This window comes from Anopheles arabiensis, chromosome 2 (assembly GCF_016920715.1).
Source record: "Anopheles arabiensis isolate DONGOLA chromosome 2, AaraD3, whole genome shotgun sequence".
Classification (NCBI taxonomy): domain Eukaryota; kingdom Metazoa; phylum Arthropoda; class Insecta; order Diptera; family Culicidae; genus Anopheles; species Anopheles arabiensis.
The window spans coordinates 66,492,752-66,515,848 of record NC_053517.1 but is presented as its reverse complement, the minus strand read 5'-3'; the positions used below and the strand labels follow the sequence as shown (position 1 = coordinate 66,515,848).

The window sequence follows — 23,097 nt, the reverse complement described above, 5'->3', positions numbered from 1 at the left end:
ATGTTCGAAATATTGTCTAATATCCGGATAGACGCGATTAATCAATATTCGTACGTTGTCATCAACGCTGGCAGAGCGAAGTAATACCATATCACGGGGAATTTTTGCAAAAGATGCATCCAACCCCGGAAAGGTAGCATGGCGACTAGAGTTGGGCAATACGCACAAAAAAGCGGAACTGGGTCCGGACGATTCCAACAAATTTCGGACCCAGTTCCGAAGGGTAGGTTCAATCCGACAAGCTGGAACCGCCCGGAATCGTCCGGAATCGTCTGGAATCGTCGGAATCGTGCGGAGTCGTTGGAACCGTCCAGAATCGTCTGGAATCGCCCGGAATCGCTCGAAATCGCCTGGAATCGCCCGGAATCGCCCGGAATCGCCCGGAATCGCCCGGAATCGTCCAGAATCGTCCGGAGTCGCCCGGAATCGTCTGGAATCGTCGGAATTCCATTTCATTTCATGTCATTTATTCAGTGCATAACCTAATACAAATAGATACAAACAGTAACACAAGATGCTAGCGTCCATATCGAACTATATTGAGGAACTCAGTGCGCGACATTCCTGGCTTAAATGTACGACAGACAGCATTGACATATGCGCGGCGGCCGGAACGTGAACTTGAATCGTCTGGAATCGTCGGAACTGTCGGAATCGACCGGAATCGGCTCTACTATTCGCTACTATCGATTGACTACGATTCCGCACGATTCCGGACAATTCCGGTCGATTCCGGGCGATTTCAGCCAATTCCGGTCAATTCCGACTGTTCCGACGATTCCGGACGATTACGACGATTCCGCACGATTTCAGACGATTCCGGACGATTCCGACGATTCCGACGATTCCGGACGATTCCGGTGGAACTAGCGATTCCTTCTCTCTGGAATCGGAATCGGAATCATACTTGCCGGAACCGGAGCGGAACCGTGGGTGCGATCCGCAGAACCCATCTCAAATGGCGACCCTCACCGATGCGGAGAAGGAAATCGGTAAAGTTTTGTAGTTCGTTTGCACTCCGCGCGGTTGATGCAGTTTGGACGCGCATATTGACATGCACATCCACGATGTCTTGTAGAGTACGGTCGACAGCTTCAAGAGCGTAGCGACTGCTCATCGAGGCTTCGTCCCAGACGATGAGTGCTGCTTGCCGCATCAGGTTCGCAAGGGATGATTGTACGGGTATATTACACGTACTGTTTTCGTCAAGTGCCAGAGGTAACTTAAAGGTTGAGTGCACCGTTTTACCTCCCGTCAAGAGTAACGCTGCGATACCACTTGAGGCTGCAGCAAGGGCAATCTTTGACTGGCGGCGCGTATAAGCCAGAATCTTCTCTAGAAGGAATGATTTTCCGGTACCACCTGGTCCATCCAAGAAGAACAGGTTGCGATGTTCTTCGGGTAAGCCTTCGAATTCCGATTCGTGACGATCCACCGCTGCTGTTACGACATCGTATACCAAACGCTGTTCGACATTTAGCAGATGCAACGATGCTAGTGTTTCTTCAAGCGTGTTGATGGAGTACGAACGCTCCGCATCTATGTGAATGTTGACACTGGTTTGATCGGACAGTAGTTGATCTATTGGTATAAATTGGTGAAAATCGGCTAACTGTGGCATACCCGAGATGCTGGTGAGCGTTTTTGATGGTGTGCTTTCCCGTAAGTATTTTTCGATTAGACGGAGAGCCTGAAACTGTTCCAGTGCACGCAGTATACGATTTTGATCAGATTCTTCCGATGTGTAGCGGTCACGATGCTGCCAATGAAAGTCTTCGCACAGATGATCTACGTATGTGTCCCATAGGCGGCGAGGATTCTGTGCCAATCCTTGAGAAAGGATAACTGCAAACAAATTGCGCAACTGGGAAGGCATTTGAAATGTGACGGCTTCTTGCATGGCCCGATCCCATTCGAGTTCGTCTTGAAATAGTCCAGCCATTGTTGCTGCTTCTTGGTAGCTCGCAAACACAGTTCCGTCGACAGTCCGCAGGTCCTCGAATGCGGTAGCACAGCAACAATCGTAGGCAATACCGTTCCATTTGTGACATAGAGCAGTACACCATTCGACCAACCACGATACAGAACTCTCTAATGCGTGGGACCCATTGCATTCCTGGTCCGTCGTACCATGGCAATCGATGAGTGGGTTTATCACACCGATAGTAAGTTGGGACTTCTTGGTACGTTAGATTCCGTGCGCCAGGATCATTTGCTGCCAGCTGGAAAAAGCGCGTTAACATGGTATGATGACCTCGTTCTAACACAGAATTTACATTTTCGTTTGGCTGGAACGTTATACGATGTTGGTGTTCCAGATGTATGGGCAATTGAACGACGGTCACCGTTTTGGCCTGCATCTCAAAACCAAATATAACCCACATAGCTTGAGAGGCTGAGATGTATCGTGCATCCTGATACTGTTGAATTTCATCGCATGACTGCGTGTAAGTGGAAAATGCTACATGGTCGCAACCCTTAAACAAATACTTGTTCAAGTATTTTATACTGGCCACCGATGCGCATATTTCCACATTAATGTGGCAGTTATACTTATGGCAAATCCATGGATTGTATGGCACCACATACCGGTTGTCCAATTCCACTCCCTTAACGACGACTTTGCGTCCATCGTTGCGGCGACGATATACGGGATATCCGTCCTCGTCCTGATTCGTTTAATTGGTGTACTGCTTAGGGAACCGCTTCGAACAAACGCCATCCTTCATGCAAGGTGCTAGAGGATTCGATCTACCGCAAGGTCCATGCATCATACACTTGCTCACTGTTTCGTATGACACCTCGTTCGCTTGGTCCGGAATTTCAGCCGAAACCAAACGGTCGTAATCCGCCGCCGACCGTGGTTTGTCCGTGTCACCGAGGATTATCAAACAGTGTGCATGCGGTAGGCCACGCTTTTGGAATTCAATAACGTGTATTCGCGCAATCTCGAGTCCCAGCACTCCTGCCGACAGATCTTCAAAAATGGCTTTTAATTTTAAACGAAAAACACGCACTGTAAGGTCAGGACGATCTGCGGCTTGCTGCCTTGGAAGAAGAGCCTCCGTCACTTCCGGCCATTTGGGATTGCAAGTGACCGTTATAAACAGGTCAGGCTTTCCGATCGCTCGCACAATCGTCATTGAATCTTGATATTGTGCCCGCATGAATCGGTCGCCGCCGGAGAAATATGGTGCGAGAATAATACGCGTTCCTGCTTGGCCAAGGTTTCTGTGATTTTCAATTGGTTCGCCATGTAGTTGCTGGTCTGCTAGTCCAGCGAAGTCCATATTGCCAGAGTAGGCATCAGCACGCAGCTGGGCTTGATGGTCGCGATGATATTTAAGCCGCTGTTCTTCTATTTTGCAGCACTGATCAACTGCGTATTGCTGCATCAGTCGACCAGCACGATGTATAAGAGACATTTCTCCTGCCCGTATGCACATCCGATAGGCGGCGTACTCGCGAAGAGTAATCTGTCGGGAAGATCTCGTAGGCTGCTCGTTTATCACGTCAGCTGATTCTTCAACAGCGGAGCGATTTTCACGCGCAGAATGAGTGTTATCTTTTCGTGCTGCCTTCGGAATGCCGAACGTCCATCCAATCTCACCGTAAGGATGTAGAAGAGGAAATGCATCGCATCATATAATTGGTGTGTCTCGTACACTCGAATGAGGCCACCAGTACTGCGACTCTGCAAAATAATATCGCGAGGCTTTCCAGCGTTGTTTGAAATAAATATACCACCAATCTCATCGGCTGTTGGGCGGTTGTACCGACGCTGATCCAAACCTGGCAAACGTGCGTGAATATGCAACTGCACATCTTCTTGTTGTGTCATCCTTTCGTAAGCATGTTGGAAAAGGTGTGCCAGTTCGTTGTGCTGATCTAATATCTGCTGAAGTGTCGCTACAATCAATCGATCCATTTTGTTGCTTCTTGCCACACGTGCTTCGATTACTCCGTTTCGTTGCTCTTCAGCGGAAGAATCGTGAAAGTAGAGCTGTGCGTACTGTGGCGCTCGTCCTGGAAGTTGGCCAAGCATACCAATCCGATGGCAAAGGACGCTTTGTATACGATACGTATACACACCTCGACCATCAGCGACTGTTCGATCCTGGCGCACTTGATCATGTGCTCGCAACGATGCACCCATTGAAGTGAATGCAAAGGCGTTGTTATACGTTCGGATGTTTTGCATGAATCGTGAGTTTGTAAACAATTCGCATAATTCACGGGGAGGCTCGGCAAATGGTGGTAGAATCACTTGGCCTCCGTTGCAGCAGAGAGTGCCAGTCTCACCAAACCACTTCTCCGCCGCACAATATGGACATGGTTCACGGACTCCCAGATAATGCCGTTGAGGTTGGATGTAGGCATCATGATATCCCAGGCCTTGCCTTAGAGTTCTTGTGCCATGTCGTCGGATTAGTCGTTGTCGTCGAATTGTTTCCCACCGTTGTCTTAATGGAATCTGGATATCAATAATGCTGGTTTCCATGGAAACAGGCCTACTGGACCGATTAGTCTTTCGCACGGAAGGCACTGAATTTGGGACCGATAAATTAGCAGCTCGTCGACGACGATAGTAGGTGGCTTGATATTTGCGTTTCAATCGTGTCGTCCGTTCTGCAGGAGTTTCTTCTTCCGGGGTGGCGTACCGTGCCATCCACGCAATTGTAGATGACATCTCAACAGTGGATGCGGTCGCTTCTAAATCAATCCCTGTTTGAGTGAGATGGACTGTATTCGTTACATGTACATTATTTTCGGTGGTATCGATGTTAACTGGTCTTGTTTGAGGTTGTTCCGAACCGTTTATACCGCTGGTTAGATTATGAGCATGTTGCGCATCTCGATAACGGTTAGAAGTTCCAACAGGGGGAGTGGCATGTACCGCCATTGTTTCAGTCGGCATCGTATGGACTTTCGCGGACCGATGGTGATGTCTGTACTTAGCTTGACGTTTGCGGTTTAATCTTGCCTTTTTATCTGCTAGGGTCTCGTTAGGCGGAGTTGCATATCGAGCAAGCCATGCTGGTGTTAATGGCTCCACTTCTAGATGCATAGGAAAATTATTATCTAGTTGTTCTTCAAAACTGCTCATTATTCTAAAATCATAAGTAATAATTGTCATTGTTGTTAAACTTTTTCGGAAAATTGTACCTTTTACTCACCTATATGGGAATGAATTAGTAACTGCTTAAAGAAAATGGATTTTTTTCTTTTTGCCACAAATAGTTTTTTACCGATATACTGCTTCTAGTCGACAAAAAAACACAAATTCTGCGACAACGTTGGTGACACTGAAGCTTTTGTCTTGTCAAACCGTTCACGGTTTCACGCAAAAGTATGGCTTACTTTGATCGTTATGTTGCGAAACTCGATCACTGGGTAAAACTACAAACTCAACGCAAATACGTTTGTCCCTTTCTTTTGTTCTGCATCTAAAACGTATGTTTGGAAAAAAATCTCGCCAAAAATTTGTTACGTATTTTTTTTTTGGAAACCACGGAACAGCGTTCAACTATTAAATTCTGACTGTAATTTGTATCGTGCTTTCCTTACTCCTCGAAACACTCTAAACCAAGTCGGCGTCGCGTTTTCCGTAACCAAAGTGGTTGTCATTGTATGGATGTAAAGTAAGCAAAAAACAAAGTAACGCTGATCAGCCTTTACTAGAATTTTATAATAGAGATTACAGCATGTAACGCAAAATGCGAGATGCGGTTTATGAAATCTGACAGTGCCTCAAGGAAAATATCGAATAGAAATGAATTCGTTTGTTGATGTAAATTTGAATATCATTGAAAGAAGGGAAGAAAAATGCCTCTTCTTCTGTAATTATACTATTTAGCCATTGATTTATTGGTTAAAACCATCAAATGAAACATAATAACTGAAGCTCAGAGGTGCGTTCCCGAAAAAGTGTGGCATTCGTTTTAAGCTGTCTTATGAGTACATCAACCGCGTTGCTTAATTAGTATATCATAAGTTATCATATTTATGTCCGATATCAGGATACAATTCGTGTTGAAAAACTCGCAAACCATCCTTTGTAGGTAGTGGAATGCGGGGCAAAATGGGCACCCTCTTTTCAACATTATTTCACAACAAAGATTTTTTCCAATGCTCAAAATGGATTCATTAGAGTATTCTACGAACACTATGTATGTTTCATAATCCTTACATTACAAATAACCAAGAAAAATGCGAAATAAGATTTAGTAGCATATTGATGTAATTTTGCCACTTCGAAAATAAGCTTGAACCAGTGTCACAGAAATGTGTGGAAGTTTTACATGGTGTATTTTTAAAGACTTGATATTTCTATACAATATTTCATGCAAGGCGATTGAATGCATATTTTACAAAACTACAAAAATGCTTCACGTGGGCAAAATGGGCAGTTATACGGACGTCACACGATGCGTAAACTTTGGCGTAAACTGGATTTCAGCCATACAACCCTGAAATCTTTTGACAGGAAGTTTACGCTCTCCCATACAAATCAAGCGTTAACTTTTTGAGTTTACGCCTCGTGTGACGTCCGTATTAGGCAGCGGTCTAATCTTGTTGCGCGCAACATTGTTGCTCGAAAACATATCGCTGAGGTGGTCTATGAGCGTTTCTACATACACCGAGAAAGCAGCTGAGAAAATAACTGACAGCATGCTTTGACAGCGACTGACAGCATTTTCGGGGAGAGAAATCTCCTCAGCATGCAAGAAACGATGGAGCTGAGAAAAAAATAAATTGGCAGTTTATGGCGAACGATCAATTATAGTTTGCATTTTTGCAGTCTAATAATCGTAGAAATATTATTAAAAAGTAAAAGAAACTTTTTTGACTTCATTTTAGTGATTCAAATGGATTTTTTCAACATCATTTTAAAAGTCTCATCTTGGCGCTTTTGTGAGCTTCTACATACACCGGCGTGAGAAACCGATTTTCAATTCTCTCACAGCCATCTCTCACCTGCAGTCTCGGTGTATGTAGAAACGCTCTATGAATGTTGCTGGCAACATTTCGTTTTGACATTGTTTAGTGTCAAAATAATGCCAATTAACAGCTCAAAGTTTATTTGAGCTCTCAAAACCGCGTGACTCGGGAGCAGACTGTACATGAAATCGCATGCGAATTACCAACATAATTAAAAAAAATCATTCTGACCGTAGCAATAGACGATGCGAAATCTCAGATTGGGCATATATTTATCTGTCAAACGGTTCGGTTTGATATCCCGCATGACAAAATCGAGCAGTTTTGTAGCTCGGATTTTCGATCGCTTTCCGCCAAAAGCGAGCAGAAATGTCAGGAAAAACGCTTGGATTCCGATCGAAGAAATATTTCAATCCAAAAATTTCAGCGCTGAAACATTCGAAATATTTCATTCATAAATTTGCAACAATTTTGAATGCGAAATATTTCACAGCTATGAGCTGGTATCGCGAAAGAATTGGTTTAAAATTAACAGTCGTTAAAAATTAACCAGAGTCGTTAAAAATTGCTAGAATTTGGCATCGCGAACGCATTGAGTTCATTTGTTAATTTTAACGACTGGTCCTATGCCGCCGTTAAACAAACGACTGTCAAGAGCGTATGCGATACAAATTAACAGTCGTTTAATTATACTGCTCGATTTTTTCCCCGTGTTTGCCTATATGCGATATCGAGCAGTCGTTAACTGTTTTGACGGTCGTTTATTTTAACAGGAATGAACAACAAATGAACTCGGTTAAACCAAAATGAACTTTAAACGACTGTTAAAATGTGTTCATTTATTCGCGATGCCGGCTATGGGTTGTGAAATATGTTTGCAATTTGAGTTAGAGAAATTTTCGATCGCTTTGCGCAGCGGGATATTTATGTGTCAATTTTTTTATATATCTCGGACATATAAGGCCCGATTATTAAACACAAATTGTAAAGACAAGTTGTCAAAATCGGAAGATTTGTATTATGACATCCGTTTGTGTTGTGTGTTGGAAAAATAAAATTTAACGAAACACAAACTCACAATCACACTGCTAAGATATGTATTATGAAACACAAACGGAAATCCAAAACTGTCAAACAGCTTTCCGTCAGCTTTTTGTCACGGAAAGGCGCCAATCTCAGATTGTTTGTTGTTGTGTTGTGTCGGTCAGAGTTGTTACATTTGCTTTCACGACAAAAATGTAAGTATTTTATATCAGAAATAATCAAATTTTATCATTTTAAACAAAAATATGTGTACCGCCATATCCATAAAAATGGCGATATGCTGGAGATATTGGAGACGTGCTGCTGTTTCGGCTTAAGAAGCTGCTGGTATTTCCTTCCTCTGCTGTTGTTCGATGGTAGTCTAAAGATGAAGGGCTCGCGCACCCGGTTTGCGTTCAACAGCATTGGATTCCAGCAACTTCTTCAGTGAGTGACTGCTTCAACAACCAACAGCATAGGCACATGTAATTATCACATCTAATACTGCATACACTTTTAGGAATAACAAAGACGCCCGCACAACCAGAATGCAGTACCAAAAAATGGTCGACAAGTTGGAAGATGTCCCCGACATCGCTAGAGGGATGTTCAAAGGTGACCAGACCGCTTTTTGGGAAGAGATGGCCGAGCATCTTAACGCCCTTGGACCGCCAATTCGAACGGGTGCAACGTGGAAGCGGGTAAGATTAAAAGAGCAACAATACTTATATACATTTTGCTTTTAATTTTCGATGTCTGTTTTTACAGGTATGGTTCGATTATAAATGTGCGGTCAAAAAAAAGCTGCGAGTTAATAAAGCGTCGTTGTTGGCTACTGGTGGCGGGCCGTTCCATCAACGGCCCTTAAACGACGTGGAGGAACGAGTTGCTGACTTGACCAACTTAAAGGCCACAATAGAAGGCAACTCTGGCCGTGCTTTCGGTGATCAGCTTTGCACGATGGACAGCAACAACAACAACAACAACAACCAATTGTTGGCGAATAACAATAATGAGCAAAACTTAGAACACGAGCAGCCATATAGTGAGATGGAAAATAACGAGCAGCAAAACCCGGTGGTAGCCAAAGCTCGACAGAAACGGAGCCGGAAGCGCAGAAACACCGAAGCGGTATTGCGCCTAAACGAAGAGCTGCTACAGCTCATGAAGCGCAACATAGAGGCGCAAAAAGAATCCACTGCTGCTCTAACGAAGGTAGCTGGCGCAATAGATAACGCAACAGCAGCGCTGAAAGAGGCAATGGAACGCCTGACAATTGATTAAAAAAATCCATTATCTTTAAGTTTTTAGGCGTTAATTTATGTTTACTGTTATTGCTCAGCTGAACTGTGATGCATTTTGTGATGTGAACTTTTGTGATGAATAAAAAATAAAGAATAGAACTCAATCGCTAATTTAGTTGCGTTGCCTTTTATTCATCTGAGCTTAGCTCTTCCAATCCATACGCAATACACATGTTGTGTAAGATGCAACATACGTTCGTTATTTGAGTTGCTTTTAACGAGGTGTAGTGCAACTGTCGAGCACCTAACAAACACTTAAATCTATTTTTAGCAACCCGATCGTGCGCTCCACTATTTCTCTACCTAAAGAATGGTTTTTATTAAAGGCAGTTTCTGGTGTGTTTGGACCAGGAGTACGTTTTGGTGTTATTAACCATGGTTTTGAAGGGTATCCAGCATCACCTGTGAGAATTTAAAAGATTATTTACACAAACAAATACCCATAGGATGGTTTAATGTATTGCCTAGTACCTTGAATGCAGTTTCTCCGCTTCGATGTTTTGTTTCGAAAAAATTGTCCATTCCACTTACATTCCAAATATGTGAATCGTGATTGGCTCCTCCGAATTTGGCATTCACATACCGAATTTTCATGAGATGGTCGCAAATCTACCGGTACGAAGAAAAATAATATTGAAGTACACAACATAAGACAAAAAAACTTAAAGCTTTACTTACAATCATCGCGTTTAGGCTGTAATAGCCCTTCCGGTTATAATGCTGATCGTAATCGTCCACAGGTGCAATAATTTTTATGTGTGTACCATCAACACACATCACTATACCAGGAATGCCACTTTTTGAGAAGAAGTATCGTCGTGCATCTTGTTGCTCATTTGGTTCCATCGCTAAAGAGATCCATTTGTTCCCAAGAGTTTCTTCGATAATGTTCAACCATTTTGCAAAGGCTACCGAGAAAGTAGGCTGGGCAATAGCTATTTTGTAATCATTACCGGTTCCATTTTGGTAGCTGCCTTCAGCTAGAAATCGCAGAGCAGCAGCCAAAATTTCATTTGGCTTAAGCCCCTTTCCCTTAACCGGTGGGAACTTGGGCTCGATCTCCGCCAGAATGTCAAGGAAAATTTCCTTCGATACACGAAAATTTTTCTTAAATCTGAAAAGAACAACCACATATGTTTAACACGGTTTGCACAAATGAGCCGCATGCTTAACTCACGCTTGGTTAGAAAGCTGTAACGGGTCGAAAACACTTCGAAGCAGTCGGCGCTGTTTTGCCAGATCAACCGTTGTTTCTTCATCACTGCTGCTATCGTCACTTACGAAGTGGGAGAAAATCATTTCGATTTTTAAAACAAGGAATGTTGTTAGCTTGCGAAACGTATGTATCTTAATTAAACTTGTTTACGTTTTTTTATTTTGATTTTGAACATTTTGACACATCGACAAAGGCTTTGACACAGCTTTAACGAAAGATTTTTTTTAACGAAACTTGTCTATGACAAGAACGGTTTCAAAATGCATGTCTATTTTCCGTTTGTCTTGACGAACTTGTCTTGTGTCATTTCCGTTTGTGTTTAATAATCGGGCCTATAATCTTAAAAATTTATGCGCAATCTTGGCGCAATCTGAAAATGGGGGCCTTCACGATTCTAGTTAGTTTTTTGGGTAAAACCCAATTCCGCGCTGTAAATAAACCAGTGACAGTTCGAACATGCGACCTGGGCACTGTGGGCCGCTCCACACTCTTTTTGTCAGTTTAAATTGGTGTTGTGTAAACTTTATGTTTTTTTGTCCCAAATTGGAGCTATTTTTCGACCGAACATAATGTTGGACACAGGACCACCCTGTGTGCAACGCAGGACTGTTAGCTGTCACACCTCAAAATCTGAATTACCCTTGTTCGAACTACACACCTCTGCTGTATGAACTCCGACCATTTTGTGTCAAATAAAACATCCTTATTCATCATTACTTCAACCGAACTACACGTGCTTCTGTCTATTCCTAATTTCCCTACGGCACTGCAAATCTCTAACAGGTTATGGGCCCAGGGCCATAAGAGGCAACATCGGAATATACCCGCTGCGCAAAGCGACGGAAGAAATCAAGGCGTTCAGAGAATTTTATCATGCCTCCCGCTGCGCAAATTCGAGCAGTTTTCTGCGTAGTTTTTTGCGTCGTTTTGTGTCAAAAAATACGCAAAAAATACGCTAGACTTCAGCCAAAACTACGATAGCCAGCGTATTTATTGCAGTTTTTAGGTGCGGAACGAGCGCCATCTGTTGAAGGAATGGATGAACTATTTCAGACGGTGGAGCAAAAAAAACGGCCGAAAAATTCAAAAATATTGGCGCCCATTCCTTCCTCCTCCTCTTCCTCTAACTCCCTTCCCCTCCCTGCCTTGCCTTATACTTGCGCTTCAGCCCGTGCCTTTCGCCGTCAGCTGATTGTGTGTATGCGTTGATGTATAAGTACATTGCGGTTGTGTCACCGACAAACCGACATGACACTTCGAACAAAATGAGCTTCAAAAGTTGTCTCCTTATTTCAAATGAAAATACGTTAAACACTAGCGCCATCTCTAGAATGATTCGCTTACTATTCTGTATTGACACATACGAGAAACAGCCATACGTTTTGAAATCACAGTTAACTGTTTGAATCTTCTCGCTGATTGTATACAAAAATTTCGTGCATCTCTTAACAACTGTACCACCGACAATCGTTATTGATATTATTGTTATTAATATTACTAATTGCTTTTTTCGAGATTGATAACATAAAACAACCAACATAAAACAGATAAATCATTCGTAATCGGTGTTTGCGATAGAAGTCAAAAAGAGTAAAAAAATCAATCGAAAATGTTCATAGATATTGTCAAACACTTAGAGGATTTTATGATGTTTTAACTTTATATTTTTTCTAAATTAATTTTTGTTGGTATATGGAAATTTCCGGCATGTATTCTTAAAATAAAAAAAAAACTAATAACAACATAACAAAACACATTAATAACATTTATAGCGGTAAACACATTCGCCCCGCCTTTCGATTTCTCTTGAAGGTTTTAATGCTTATTTTGAAGGCTTGTTGAGCTTTAGTTTTTTTAGAAATCCCTGTATGAACGTATTGAATATTTTATCAATCAATAACATGAAACATGACTGACATAAACCATCGTCAAAAAGATCATAATTGATGTACCGCTTGAGCCTTGTTTCAACACCCTCTTTGTTTTTGCTCAAAAATTTAGAAAATTTTTGATTGAAAGCTACAAAGCAAAGCACTCCAATATCGAACAGTTTCTTGTTGGGTAAATTCGAGAAATTTGAGGTCGCTAGTTGCTTCAGCTTGATAAATTGGTATGCATCATCCTTTCTGGTTTCGATGTTTCTTTCTTGCACTAAATTGTGGACACATTTCTTATGAGGCAACCTACGGGCTGATGCTCCAACTACATAGAACAGTCCGTTGAGTTCTCTAGTCGTTATTTCCAGTGGCTTCGATGTATCCAATGGAGGAAGTATTATTTTGAGGTATGTGGAGTACTTTTTTTCAGAAACGTTTGTTTGTTTGTAGCAGTGTTGTTAACTGTTGACATTTTTCATGACAGTCACCGTAAACAGACGGTCAAAATAATTTTTGGCTGATGACATTCAATGCTTCCACGGCACGACTGTCATTAAACGAAATTCATTCGTGTCGCTACCTTCAGGGCTGATCCAATGACATGAAATGTAAACAATGTAGTCTGAATGTCATTTGACATTTTTTGAACAACACAAATCGATACGATCGGAGGATTATGAAGTGTATCATCGCTGAATATGGGGATTTTAGTGAAATAGCAAAAACTAGTGAAATGAAAGCCTTTTCACCGCACGCTTCACCGTTGTAGATTGACATGAAAACGGCCATTTGCAATACGACAGAATTCACGATTCATACTGGTTGGCGAATGTTAAATGAATGTACCTTGAAAATGTCTTCATGTCAAATGACAGTTTTTGACGGGAATGTCAAATGACAGAGAGAGATGGAAATGGGAAGCTTCAAATCGAATGAATGTTTACAATTTTATGTCGATGAACGTCACCGTTCGCAACACTGGTTTGTAGTCCTGGTAAGTAACCAAATTAGATGTGTTGTCTGGTTCACAATTTACGCCGTGACATGATTTAAAGCTAGCTTCAATAGCTGCGTATTTGAAAGCGGTGCCAAATTGCAGTGCGTCAGGGGAATCATTGCTTCCGCATTTTCTTCGAATATCGGAAAACAAATTTTCCAAAAAATCTTGACATAACGGGTTGGTACATAAATACTCTGCATGAAAAACATCTTGTAGATGATCCCAGAGGAGCTTGAGGCAGTTTATATCACTCAAAAATCCTCGAATATAATTTGGCTTTCGTTGTACGGCGGTTAGATGTTTTGATTCTTCTTTTGCCTGTAAAAGACTTAGTGCGTTAGAACATGGTTTTGAATAAATTTATGTACAATACCTTTGTACGATCAAAGCAGGATTTTTTTGTGTAAAACATCTTGTTCAATATTGATTTGGCATCGTTCAGAAAAGCCCAGTGTTGAGAGCCTTCTAACAAAGCTCCTTTCAATGGCTATGGAAATATTTGATAAGAGTTATTTTTTTAATTATGTAGCTGTTACATATTTACTATACCTTAGCTGAACAAATCTTGCTTTTACTATTAAATACATCAAATAGTTTGTCATGCATTTCAATAAACTTGACACTTTGCAAAGCTCGGGTTGGAAGTTCACTTGTGCGGACATAATATCGAATTCCTGTAGCTACGGATTGACTGAGTGTTCTAGTAGCTAGGGAGACATTCATGGGTGAAAATGGAGGAACTTTTATGTGTTTTTCGGTCAATTTCGGTACGAGTCTTGGATTGGAAAAGGAATCAATTTCGTAGAGTTTCTCAATATCCGAAAAACTAGCTATATTGTTGTTGAACACTGCATTGTGTTTTTTAATCATGTTTCGTGTGCTTTTAGTTAAATGGGGAGGATCCCACCAAATAAATATTGGAATGCCATCAACTAAGAAAAAAGGCTTCTCAATGGTAGCTCCTGCTTCTTTGGCCATTTTGATATTTGTTGCATATTGATCCATTGTCAAAACCAAAGGATTTAATCCAGCTTTCCTAATTGCACGAACGGTATTCTTAATTATCTTCAATTGATTGCAGCTTCCTAACGTATTATGGGTGATGAAATATCCTAAGCCCTATGAACAAAAAACAATTTAGGATATTTTAAAATCTGATGTAAGAATATGGTAAAATTTGATTATTTTCAAGACGTAACCGATGGCAATACCAGTCTGGGGTTTCTCAAAAACCCGAGAATCATTCTTTAAACTAAGAGGGATTCTTAAAAAAACAAACTCATACCTGCTTAAACGGTTTAAACATGCCACGCACCATGACGGTTACGGCTTCTGTTGCCAATATCGAAGACCTATTGTGCTCGTTTCGTTTCTTCAAGCCATCATCCGGAAATCCATGAAATTTGTCCGCTTTTGCACAGTAGCTTAAGGCAGCTTTAATTTTCATACCGTCTATGGCAAGTACAACATTTCTTTCAATCTCACTTAAATTACAACACTTCTGTTTCATTGCCTTCAGGATTGTAGTGTTTAAACCAGGTTCGAAGCTTTTGCAAGCTGTCATGCATTACTACATTTTGCTTCAGCCGCTGTAAAAGGTAATCATTTCATTTCATTTAATTTCATTTCATTTATTAATACAATATCCGCCATCAAGGCTAAATAAGGCAGACTTAAAACTAATCAAGCCTTATTCGTTTTCGGCATCGTTTAAGGTCTTGGTTCAATATTCTAATTTTGCGTTTACTTTTCTCCATAGAACATAACCGTCTCTTGTTGCTTCTTTCTCAGGTTCGTAGCTTATTTTTCAGTGTCTTAATGGTGATCAGGAGTTGTTAAATTCTATTTTCGTCAGTTTGACTGCAATTATCCATCATACGTTTTATTTCTCCATCTTTTCTATTGTACGTTTCGATGCCTACACTAAGTTCCTGTTCAACGTTTGCGATACTTGCACAGTCATAATCAGAACTCACGACGCGTTCTACGGTAGATTCAGCCCTCACCAGATGGTCTCCTCTAGCATGTCCTGTTTCAAATGCCATCATCATGTCATTTCCCTTATCGATTGTAGTGACAATTTCGGTTGTGCTCGAAGCTCTATAGATTATGCTTTAAGAGGGCATCGATTCACATTCTCCAAATGTTTCCATTTTCTTGTACTGGATATCTCTTAGCACGAATTCGACAGATGGGATTGCAACCATGTTGAGCCTATTAAAATTGATTTTAGTCTGGTTAACGTGTAGAGTTATTTATTAAATTTACCCTTTATCAGTTCTTTTTGCATCTACCAGCGCATCGTACGTGAAATGATCAGAACATAATCTTTTATTTTGCAATGCTTGATATCCTCCTTTTATATATATCTCCTCCAATTCTTCAGACTGGCAATATTTTATCCATTTCTCACATCTTTCCTTTTGGTTTGGAAACGCATAGAAAGATTTACCCGTTTTTTTTTGCATAATTATTCGAACAAAAACTTGCTTCACACTACCTTCCCATTTTGTACGTTAAAAAGCTGTTTACATCTAAGCAGTGGTTGCTAAGATCGCGAGGAATAGAGCTCATTTTGACAGAAGTGTTCGCCCTATGGGAAAATGACAGTTACTGCGAGTGGGACACTTTTGTAACACCAGTGTCACGTCGGTTTGTCGGTGGTTGTGTATTGTAATTGGTGGGTGTTAGCATTTATTTATTCGTGTGTGACCTTGACGATGCGGGAGAAGCTGGTTCATTTTGGGATTTAAAGTGTTATCGGTGTATTGATGGTTTATTTTATTTCGTGCCGCTGCTGATGAGGCCATTTAATGCCCGTGCCAATCGAGGGTGAAGAAGCCAATTTCAAACAAGCCTACGAGAAAGTCTAACACTGATCTAATATATTTTTTTTAAATCTGAACATGTTTGATGCTTCAACGACCTTCTAAACATCATGTAGCACGGTGTATAGTGCCAATACAAAAAAAAAATTTTTCAATGTGCCGGAATTTGTCTCGAGTTTTCTGACCACGACACACACACACGGACACACACACAGCGCGGGGAAAGTGACCGTCCACTCTATCATGCCGCGATCCCCCTCCCCTCCCGGTGCTTTGCATGAGGATGCGCTACAAGTTAAGCCAGCAATTCTACCGTAAGGTAGCGGAAATCGATCGTGCGTGTACGCGCGTTCGGGGGTGCGTTCTCGCGTACGCGCGTGCATGCGTGCGTGCGCGTTTGTGTGTGTGTGCGTGCGGGAACCCCAAAACTGTTTGATTCTGATGCGTGTATTGTCACCGGCTGCGTCTACACACTCCATGCATTCTCAGAAAACGCACTGTACGCCGCCCGGTCGATTACCGCTACCTAGGAGACAATACAACCATTAAATTGGCACCACCATCTTTGCGACCGGTTCTGCTGTTGGGGGTATTAAAAAGACAAAAGATCGAAGCAAACGTGCATGTGATATGTTACACATTTCTTTCCAATTCCGCTAGCGGACGCAAGTGGAAACAAAACTTGAATTGAACTCATACAAAAGAGAATTCTGGTTTGGTTTATTACGGTGCGCGTATGATACTGCACCTGTCCGTCCAGAATCTGGTGGCTTGTTGGTTTTGAGCCGGCACTGCCTTGGAATGGGTTCGGATCGGTAGGTTCATGTTTTGGTCGAGTGCATTCCGTGCATTTGTCGCGTCACAGCGGTAGCCCGGCAGCAACTAAGTCAAGACAAACTCTTACCCGGGTGTGGACTGCTATGCTAAGTTCTTTTTATTATTATTGCCGTAATGGCCTACGCGGTCATGCCGGCCTTTTCAGGACTTGAGTACCACGTAGCCGGAGCCGGTGAATAACCCCTTGCTACGGCGGATGGTTCATACGCGATTAGAACCCACGACGGGCATGCAGATGTGCGGAATGATGGCGGTGCCGCGGGCCCGCTCCTATCCAGTGTGCAACTTGCATACTGCCACACTGTCTCCTGCCCGGTGCATACGCAGCAGGCATGGGGAAGGATGCACCTCCACCATTAAAACAGGCGGACTAGGCGGTCACCGATGATCTCTAGTCTTTGATATGCCGTATGTCTACAAAGGCCCCCGGAAAGATGATCGTAGGGATCTCATGACCATCCCCCTCCCTCCCCGCTGGCAATTTAAGTATACTGTTCAATCTTCCAACAGCTGTGTGCCAGTACCCCCTGCTCCCGGTCATGCGCAGCGGGAAAGGAAAGGTACGAATATGGAGGTGGAGGGAAGGAAGGGAGGGAAAGAGGGAAAGAGGGAAAGAGGGAAAGAGGGAACGAGGGAACGAGGGAAAGAGAGAAAGAGGGAACGAGGGAAAGAGAGAAAGAGGGAACGAGGGAAAGAGAGATAGAAGGAAGGAGGGAAGGAGGGAAGGAGGGAAGGAGGGAAGGAGGGAAGGAGGGAAGGAGGGAAGGAGGGAAGGAGGGAAGGAGGGAAGGAGGGAAGGAGGGAAGGAGGGAAGGAGGGAAGGAGGAAAGGTGGGAATGAGGGAAGGAGGGAAGGAGGGAAGGAGGGAACGAGGGAACGAGGGAACGAGGGAAAGAGGGAACGAGGGAACGAGGGAACGAGGGAACGAGGGAACGAGGGAACGAGGGAACGAGGAACGAGGAACGAGGAACGAGGAACGAGGAACGAGGAACGAGGGGAGGAGGGAACGAGGGAAGGCGGGAAAGAGGGAAGGAGGGAAGGAGGGAAGGAGGGAAGGCGGGAAAGAGGGAAGGAGGGAAGGATGGAAGGAGGGAAGGAGGGAAGGAGGGAAGGAGGGAAGGAGGGAAGGAGGGAAGGAGGAAAGGTGGAAAGGTGGGAATGAGGGAAAGAGGGAAAGAGGGAAAGAGGGAAGGAGGGAAAGAGGGAAGGAGGGAAGGATGGATGGAGGGAAGGATGGATGGAAGGATGGGAAGGAGGGAAAGAGGGAAAGAGGGAAAGAGGGAACGCGGGAACGCGGGAACGAGGGAACGAGGGAACGAGGGAACGAGGGAACGAGGGAACGAGGGAACGAGGGAACGAGGGAACGAGGGAACGAGGGAACGAAGGAACGAGGGAACGAGGGAACGAGGGAAGTAGGGAAGGAGGGAACGAGGGAACGAGGGAAGTAGGGAAGGAGGGAAGTAGGGAAGGTGGGAAGGAGGGAAGGAGGGAAGGTGGAAAGGAGGAAAGAGGGAAAGAGGGAAGGAGGGAAGGATGGATTCCTCCTTCCTCCTTCCCTCTTCCTCGTTCCTTCTTCTTTCCTCCTTCCCTCCTTCCCTTACTCAATCAGCTGACGGCGAAAGGCACGGGCTGAAGCGCAAGTATAAGGCAAGGCAGGGAGGGGAAGGGAGTTAGAGGAAGAGGAGGAGGAAGGAATGGGCGCCAATATTTTTGAATTTTTCGGCCGTTTTTTTTGCTCCACCGTCTGAAATAGTTCATCCATTCCTTCAACAGATGGCGCTCGTTCCGCACCTAAAAACTGCAATAAATACGCTGGCTATCGTAGTTTTGGCTGAAGTCTAGCGTATTTTTGCGTATTTTTGACACAAAACGACGCAAAAACTACGCAGAAAACTGCTCGAATTTGCGCAGCGGGAGGCATGATAAAATTCTCTGAACGCCTTGATTTCTTCCGTCGCTTTGCGCAGCGGGTATATTCCGATGTTGCCTCTTATGGCCCTGGGCCCATAACCTGTTAGAGATTTGCAGTGCCGTAGGGAAATTAGGAATAGACAGAAGCACGTGTAGTTCGGTTGAAGTAATGATGAATAAGGATGTTTTATTTGACACAAAATGGTCGGAGTTCATACAGCAGAGGTGTGTAGTTCGAACAAGGGTAATTCAGATTTTGAGGTGTGACAGCTAACAGTCCTGCGTTGCACACAGGGTGGTCCTGTGTCCAACATTATGTTCGGTCGAAAAATAGCTCCAATTTGGGACAAAAAAACATAAAGTTTACACAACACCAATTTAAACTGACAAAAAGAGTGTGGAGCGGCCCACAGTGCCCAGGTCGCATGTTCGAACTGTCACTGGTTTATTTACAGCGCGGAATTGGGTTTTTACCGTTTTTTGTATGGAGTTTGACAGTTGGAGGCTGAAATCATGTAAACAATCCATACAAAACCACTCAAAAAACTAGCCTGCGATTTTCAGTCTAGTAAATTTTAGCCTAACCGTAGCAATAGACGATGCGCAATCTCAGATTGCGCATCTATTTATCTGTCAAACGGGTCGGTTTGATATATTTATCTGTCAAAAAAAAATTATATATCTCGGACATATAATCTTGAAAATTTATGCGCAATCTTGGCGCAATCTGAAAATGTATGGAAATGACGTTTATAGCTCAGGGTTGTCTACTTGAAATGACTTATGTTTTGATAAAACGAATATATGCGCAATCTGAGATTGCGCATCGTGTATTAATACGGTAAAAGCTAGAATTAGATTCGAGTACCTGCTCGAAAACACGGGTTTGTTTACATTTATCCCAAGGTGCATTTAAGAAATCAGATGATCGAATCTGGAACCAAAGTGTATGTAGTCCAGGTGGTCTCATAGCATTTTTTCATAACCAATTTTGAACACAACTTTTTATCAGAACGGGTGAAAACTTTTTTTCAAACGAGCTTTCTGGAGGCTTGACGAATGCTCAAAACACTCTTACTATCTTCATTCAGAAGCAGAAGCGATAAAAATCAGCCTTCTAAATTCATACACCTTGGGATAAGCCCACCTGTATATTATACTCAATTAGATAGCTGCTCGAAAACTGCTATACAATGCAAACAGCTGACAGGCTGAAATTTCAGCCTACGAATTTCAAAAGGAAAGGGCCATGTATGGTCCATGTATGGGCCATGTATGTCATGTATGGAATTGACGTTTATAGCTCAGGGTGGGCTACGCAAAATGACTTATGTTTTGATAAAACGAATATATGCGCAATCTGAGACTGCGCATCGTGTATTAATACGGTGACGCACGATGAAATCGCACGTCCGACGCTAGGTGTTATAAATGACAAGGTGAAGTTGTTCAGAGTAAAATGACTTTTCTCGACTTGACATAACTGTTGTATGCAGAGAGTGACAGATACAGTATCGGACAGAAAGATAGAACCCTGGTGTTTTCAACGCACCATCCATCCGTTGGGCCAGGTTTATGTGTGATTTGTATGTGTGTGTGTGTGTGTGTGTGTGTGTGTGTGTATGTGTGTGTGTGTGTGTGTGTGTGTGTGTGTGTGTGTGTGTGTGTGTGTATGTGTGTGTGTGTGTGTGTGTGTGTGTGTGTGTGTGTGTGTGTGTGTGTGTGTGTGTGTGTGTGTGTGTGTGTGTGTGTGTGTGTGTGTGTGTGTGTGTGTGTGTGTGTGTGTGTGTGTGTGTGTGTGTGTGTGTGTGTGTGTGTGTGTGTGTGTGTGTGTGTGTGTGTGTGTGTGTGTGTGTGTGTGTGTGTGTGTGTGTGTGTGTGTGTGTGTGTGTGTGTGTGTGTGTGTGTGTGTGTGTGTGTGTGTGTGTGTGTGTGTGTGTGTGTGTGTGTGTGTGTGTGTGTTGTGTGTATGTCGTTTCGTATAGATTTGTTAGTAGTTTTTTTTGTTTTTACAGGTTTTTGTTGTTATTAGCAGGACCACCGCCCTCGCGAGCAGTGATCCCTATTCAAAAATACAATAAGCTCAATTGTTTATCTTATTGCCGTCGCCCACGATGACATTGATAATGCGTTGACGCATCGACATCACCAGATTCTGGATCGTTTTCGGTTGAATTTTGCTCCACACCTCTTGCATGTGATCGAAGAGGTGATCCAGATCTTCCGGTATGTTTTTACCCAGCCTCTTCTTGAATATTGCCCAGAGGTTCTCAATGGGATTGAGATCCGGGCTAAGGGCAGGCCACTTTATTGTTTTGACATTGTTGTCAGCAAGCCAAGTTTGGACAGTCCCAGAAGTATGCTTAGAATCGTTGTCTTGCATAAACATCCAAGACCGAGGAAGGTTTCTCCTAGCATGCGATAGCAAATGAGTATCAAGAATATCTCGATACCCAAACCGATTCAAATTACCGTGGATTCGAAGCAACGGACCCATCCCATAGTAGGAGAAGCATCCCCACACCATGAGACTACCACCGCCATGCTTGAAAGTTTTGAAGCAGTACTTCGGATCAAGAGCACAATTAACAGGGCGCCGAACCAACCTGCGTCCGTCCGACCCCTGTCGATTGAATTTCGACTCGTCCGACCACAAAACCCTGCGCCAATCCTCCTCATCGAAGAACATGTGCTCAATTGCAAATAACACCCGTGCGTTTTTATGCGCAGGTGTTAAATTGGGCACTTTGCGTGGCACTCGCGCGAGTAGCCCGGCACTGACCAATCTTCGCTGAACTGTTCTCGGCGTCACCGCCAATTTCAGTCGGCCTCGGATTTCTGGTGCCGAGCTAAACGGATGTTTCTTCGATATGTTAACAATCTTACGGTCTTCCACCGCCGTGGTCTTCCGAGGACGTCCGGGAGACTTGCGCGTTTCGGTTGTCCGAAGAGCGTTCGCCACAAAAGTGCGCGATCGTTCTGATAATCGGTACAATGTTTACCTCGACCCATTGTAATAAAAATTGCTTGCTTAAACCGTCAAGAACACACTGGATAAAAACTTGGCCACGACTGATGCCGTACTCTGCCTGCATTCTGCTTTTTATACGCGATGAATCACATCGTTGTCGAGCAGCAAAAAAAGCGTATGGATAAAAACAATCAATGAGTAAGCGAGCGAGCATCTACCCATTCAAAACCAGAACAGGTTACTGCCGCGCTCATGAAACAAAACACCCATTGAAAAGAACTCCTGCGCGCTTGCTCAATGCACACACAAAGTTTCCCATGCGCACACAACGTTCAACGCAGAGATGCACGCAGGCCTTTCAATGGCGTGCACTGGCGAAACACCTGTGAGGAAATGCCGAGTTCATTGCTATTGTGCGCGTTTCCATTTCGCACCGGTGTCGCATTCACATTCATGAAACAGCACACCTGCGTTCTCGTCCGAGGAACAAGCGCTGCTGTCGATGCAAACTTTAGCTTTTATCCAAGAGTAAACGCACGATGTTTCACATAATAACACACATTATCAAAATACTTTCAACGCAATATGACATCATGGCAAGCTATGTTTTTCAGACACAAACCCGCGCACTTGCAAATACACATTAAAAAGCACACTCTTTTTCTACTACTACACACACACATGCACACACACACACACACATAAACACACACACACACACACCCACACTCACACACACACACACACACACACACACACACACACACACACACACACACACACACACACACACACACACACACACACACACACACACACACAAAACAAGTGCACGGTGCGTTGAAATCACCAGGGTTCTATCTTTCTGTCCGATACTGTATCTCCCACAATGACATTATCCTTGGTCCGACGTTATCTGTCAAATACCATATAAAATTTTGACAGGCCTTCATATAAAATTGCGAGCACATACACGAGTTTAAACTATGATTTAACGCATTTCGTGTCATTTATTAACAATGTGGAAGAAATACTTACTTACTTACCGGCACTACAACCGCTTTGCGGTCTTGGCCTACCTTAGGAGTGTCCGAAACCGCTCACGGTCTCGCGTCTTCGTCTGCCAGTCCGTTATCCCGGCCTTAATGGCGGACGCCTCCACGCCATCTTGCCTCCTCAATTTGGGCC

The 23,097-nt window shown here is 43.3% G+C and overlaps 2 protein-coding genes across 2 annotated transcripts; one reads left to right on the top strand and one right to left on the bottom strand.

The window, feature by feature from the left end:
• The first annotated feature begins 8,282 nt into the window (after positions 1 to 8,282).
• LOC120897068 (TSET complex member tstA-like) lies at positions 8,283 to 9,313 on the top strand. Its single transcript, XM_040301679.1, has 2 exons — positions 8,283 to 8,666; positions 8,734 to 9,313. Exons 1-2 carry the CDS (start codon positions 8,514 to 8,516, stop codon positions 9,247 to 9,249), a joined length of 669 nt encoding a protein of 222 aa, XP_040157613.1. The 5' UTR covers positions 8,283 to 8,513; the 3' UTR covers positions 9,250 to 9,313.
• Positions 9,314 to 9,464: 151 nt separating this feature from the next.
• On the bottom strand, positions 9,465 to 10,632 carry LOC120897067 (putative nuclease HARBI1). The gene is made up of 4 exons (XM_040301678.1): positions 10,447 to 10,632; positions 9,948 to 10,383; positions 9,741 to 9,878; positions 9,465 to 9,671 (listed from the first exon to the last, which is right to left on the bottom strand). Exons 1-4 carry the CDS (start codon positions 10,566 to 10,568, stop codon positions 9,639 to 9,641), a joined length of 729 nt encoding a protein of 242 aa, XP_040157612.1. The 5' UTR covers positions 10,569 to 10,632; the 3' UTR covers positions 9,465 to 9,638.
• Positions 10,633 to 23,097: the final 12,465 nt, after the last annotated feature.